Genomic DNA, 2996 nt, shown 5'->3' on the forward strand with positions numbered 1-2996 from the left:
ATTTCTAATCGGCTCGAGCAGTGGTACTCAATCAGTTCATTTCGAAAAATCCCCTAGACTAATCGTTGCTGTCTCAGCACTCGGATTACTACGGAAACCCCTACGGCTCACCAGCGACTGTGTCGCTAGTAGTGGTTATTTGTGCAACTAGCAGCACGTTTTGCTTCGCGCAGCGCGTGAGTCGGGTGCAAGCAGCAAGTTCAGCAAGTTGTGTCGCTTCGTGCAACTAGTTACATCCACAGTACCCACTCTGAAACATAACCTTACTGTGAATAAGTGATAAAATTGCACAAACTTGAACATTTATATTTTATATTAATATTTTGGTAAATTTGTCACATTCGAAGTTTGACATATTCATGATTGTGTACAACTAACAAAATGTGAAATGTTTTTTGATTTTTTACTGTAGAGGTTTGATTGATTGTGCTATTCATGTATTACATGTTCAAATTTTGTTTCAGATAATTTTCTAGATTTTATTTTGCTGTCAGAAATAGCTTGTAATATTGAAGACATGAATCACATTATAGTGAAAGATGAAAATAGTATATTACATATGATTTAGATAATGAAAGTTGTGACCTTTCAATTTTCTTGCAACTTTGTAATGAGATAAAAAGTAACATTTAATGAGGATTGAAAGAGGTAATTTTTTCGACTCCAAATTTATCATTTATTGTATTTATTTCTATTGAAGTCACTTTTTCGTGATGATGGAATATGTTCCCATTCACGAATCTCTACCCCTGTCATAAACCCAGGACTGAATTGTCATTTTCAGGTTATTTCCTACGACAAGGTGTTTTGATTAAAAAATGTAATGGAGGTTTTGATAAAAAAAATATTTTCACAAGAATTTCAAATATGAGAAAATACGTGATTTATTGCTAAAAGTACATGGTATTAAAACGTCTCTAAGTACTATTAAAAGAACCCTTTCATCATTTGGCCTATGAAGGAAAAATATTGAAGAAAGTGATATTAAAGAAATATGCCGGGCTATTGTGGAAGAACTTCACTCAGCTGGTTACAATTTAGGATATACGTCATTGTGGTTGAAAATGAAAAAAAAGTATGGTCTGACTGTAAAGAGGAATACAGTGTATAATATCTTGAAAATTGCAGATCCAGAGGGTCTGGCAGACAGATTTGCTAATAAGCTTCGCAGAAGGGAGTACCTTAGTCCAGGTCCAAATTTTATGTGGCATACAGATGGTTACGATAAATTAAAACCGTTTGGTTTTGCGATACATGGTTGTATTGATGGCTTTTCGAGGATGATTCTGTCGTTAGAAGTTGCAACAACGAATAATGACCCAAAAGTGACAGCACATTATTTCTTATCAACAATATTCAGTTTCACTTCGGCAAGTCGATATTTTTTTGCTTGGTCCAATTCTATCGTCTTGGCACCTGCGATTGGCTCCTTTATGTGAATGAATTTACTTCTTTCATCTATCTTGTGTTTCCATTCGATATGAATAATTTGTTTTACATTTTTATTAACACCAACCTAAAAAGAATAAAGGAAAAGTTATTCCAAGAACTCCCTAGTGTACATATGAAATGTAAATCTTCATTAATTCCTTTCGAAATCAGTGACGATAAATATTCTCTATTTAGGCAGAATGTAGGATTGATAAATTTTTCGAATACCTTTCTATGTCTTAAAAATGAAAACTGATAAAAATAAATAATGCAATATCCAAAACCTTTACTTTTTTTCAAAAGAATTTGTCCCAGAAGAATTGTTTCCTTCTCCGTCAATAATAGCCATTATTTCCTGAAATCTTTTCTTTTTACCTTCATTTTTGAAGTTCGGATCTGCAAAGTTACATTAACATAACTTAATTCAATTTACATTAAACTATCAGAATAAGGATACTCACGTTTTGATAAATTAGCATAAAAAATTCTGTACTCAATTTTTCCGGCGATTAATTGAAATTCATCATTAATTAATTCGAGACCACATTGTTCATTATCCGAATCATAGTAGACAAGACTACTTGCTTCTGGAAAGTAAGTTTTTACACATTTAAAACGAACTCTGCAGTTTTGTGTTGGCAGTTTGACAGTACTATTTTCATCTTTCACTATAATGTGATTCATGTCTTCAAAATTACAAGCTATTTCTGACAGCAAAATAAAATCTAGAAAATTATCTGAAACATAAAATTCGAACATGTAATACATGAATAGCACAATCAATCAAACCTCTACAGTAAAAAATCAAAAAACATTTCACATTTTGTTAGTTGTACACAATCATGAATATGTCAAACTTCGAATGTGACAAATTTACCAAAATATTAATATAAAATATAAATGTTCAAGTTTGTGCAATTTTATCACTTATTCACAGTAAGGTTATGTTTCAGAGTGGGTACTGTGGATGTAACTAGTTGCACGAAGCGACACAACTTGCTGCTTGCACCCGACTCACGCGCTGCGCGAAGCAAAACGTGCTACTAGTTGCACGAATAACCACTACTAGCGACACAGTCGCTGGTGAGCCGTAGGGGTTTCCGTAGATTACGGATTACTGCGTTGCGTTGTGAGGAGCAAGTCGCAATTGTTCTCTCTGAAAGTTGAGTTCGTTGAGTTTTAATCAAAGCAGAGAAATAGGTACGTATTATTGTTCTAATGATTAACACTTTATTTTCTTTGAAATATACATTAAATAATAGAAGTATATGTACATACACGTTTCACTGACAGAAATCCCGAAAAACGAATTGCCCAGCAAACGAAAAAAGATTGAAAAGAATTAAAACAAGATTGCCAGGAATTCAATTAAGGACTTTCCGAATTCCATTCCCAGCAAACGAAAAAAGATTGAAAAGAATTCAAACGGGATTGCCAGGAATTCAATTAAGGACTTTCCGAATTCCATTCTGTCAAAAAAAGGGATTGAAATAGTTTCAATATCATGGAATTCCTTATTTTGGAAAGAATTTGTCTTTTTTGAATCCCATCCAATTCCGACACAA

At 33.2% G+C, this 2996-nt stretch overlaps 1 protein-coding gene and 2 long non-coding RNA genes across 9 annotated transcripts; 2 read left to right on the forward strand and 1 right to left on the reverse strand.

Annotated features, from left to right (window-relative positions):
• The first annotated feature begins 174 nt into the window (after positions 1 to 174).
• On the forward strand, positions 175 to 1549 carry LOC143894336 (uncharacterized). 3 transcript variants are annotated; one of them, XR_013256064.1, is made up of 4 exons: positions 177 to 326; positions 465 to 648; positions 785 to 1075; positions 1129 to 1549. It is a non-coding gene; the product is annotated as an uncharacterized LOC143894336 (long non-coding RNA). The 3 variants fall into 3 exon arrangements; XR_013256063.1 differs by having other exon boundaries at positions 175 to 326; positions 785 to 1549; XR_013256065.1 differs by having other exon boundaries at positions 189 to 383; positions 785 to 1549.
• LOC143894334 (uncharacterized) lies at positions 860 to 2525 on the reverse strand. Of its 5 annotated transcripts, none has more exons than XR_013256060.1 (4): positions 2309 to 2463; positions 1893 to 2018; positions 1722 to 1827; positions 860 to 1516 (listed from the first exon to the last, which is right to left on the reverse strand). XR_013256060.1 is itself a non-coding variant. In XM_077400506.1 (4 exons), the coding sequence occupies exons 2-4, from the start codon at positions 2113 to 2115 to the stop codon at positions 1495 to 1497; spliced, it is 351 nt and encodes a 116-aa protein (XP_077256632.1). In that variant the 5' UTR covers positions 2116 to 2168; positions 2309 to 2462; the 3' UTR covers positions 860 to 1494. The 5 variants fall into 5 exon arrangements, 2 of the variants coding, with proteins under 2 accessions (XP_077256632.1, XP_077256633.1); XR_013256059.1 differs by having other exon boundaries at positions 860 to 1086; positions 1182 to 1516; positions 1893 to 2432; XM_077400506.1 differs by having other exon boundaries at positions 1893 to 2168; positions 2309 to 2462.
• On the forward strand, positions 2490 to 2985 carry LOC143894337 (uncharacterized). Its single transcript, XR_013256066.1, has 2 exons — positions 2490 to 2631; positions 2725 to 2985. It is a non-coding gene; the product is annotated as an uncharacterized LOC143894337 (long non-coding RNA).
• The last annotated feature ends 11 nt before the right edge of the window (positions 2986 to 2996 follow it).

Source organism: Temnothorax americanus, unplaced genomic scaffold, assembly GCF_048541705.1.
Source record: "Temnothorax americanus isolate GAGA-0224 unplaced genomic scaffold, ASM4854170v1 Scaffold136, whole genome shotgun sequence".
NCBI lineage: Eukaryota > Metazoa > Arthropoda > Insecta > Hymenoptera > Formicidae > Temnothorax > Temnothorax americanus.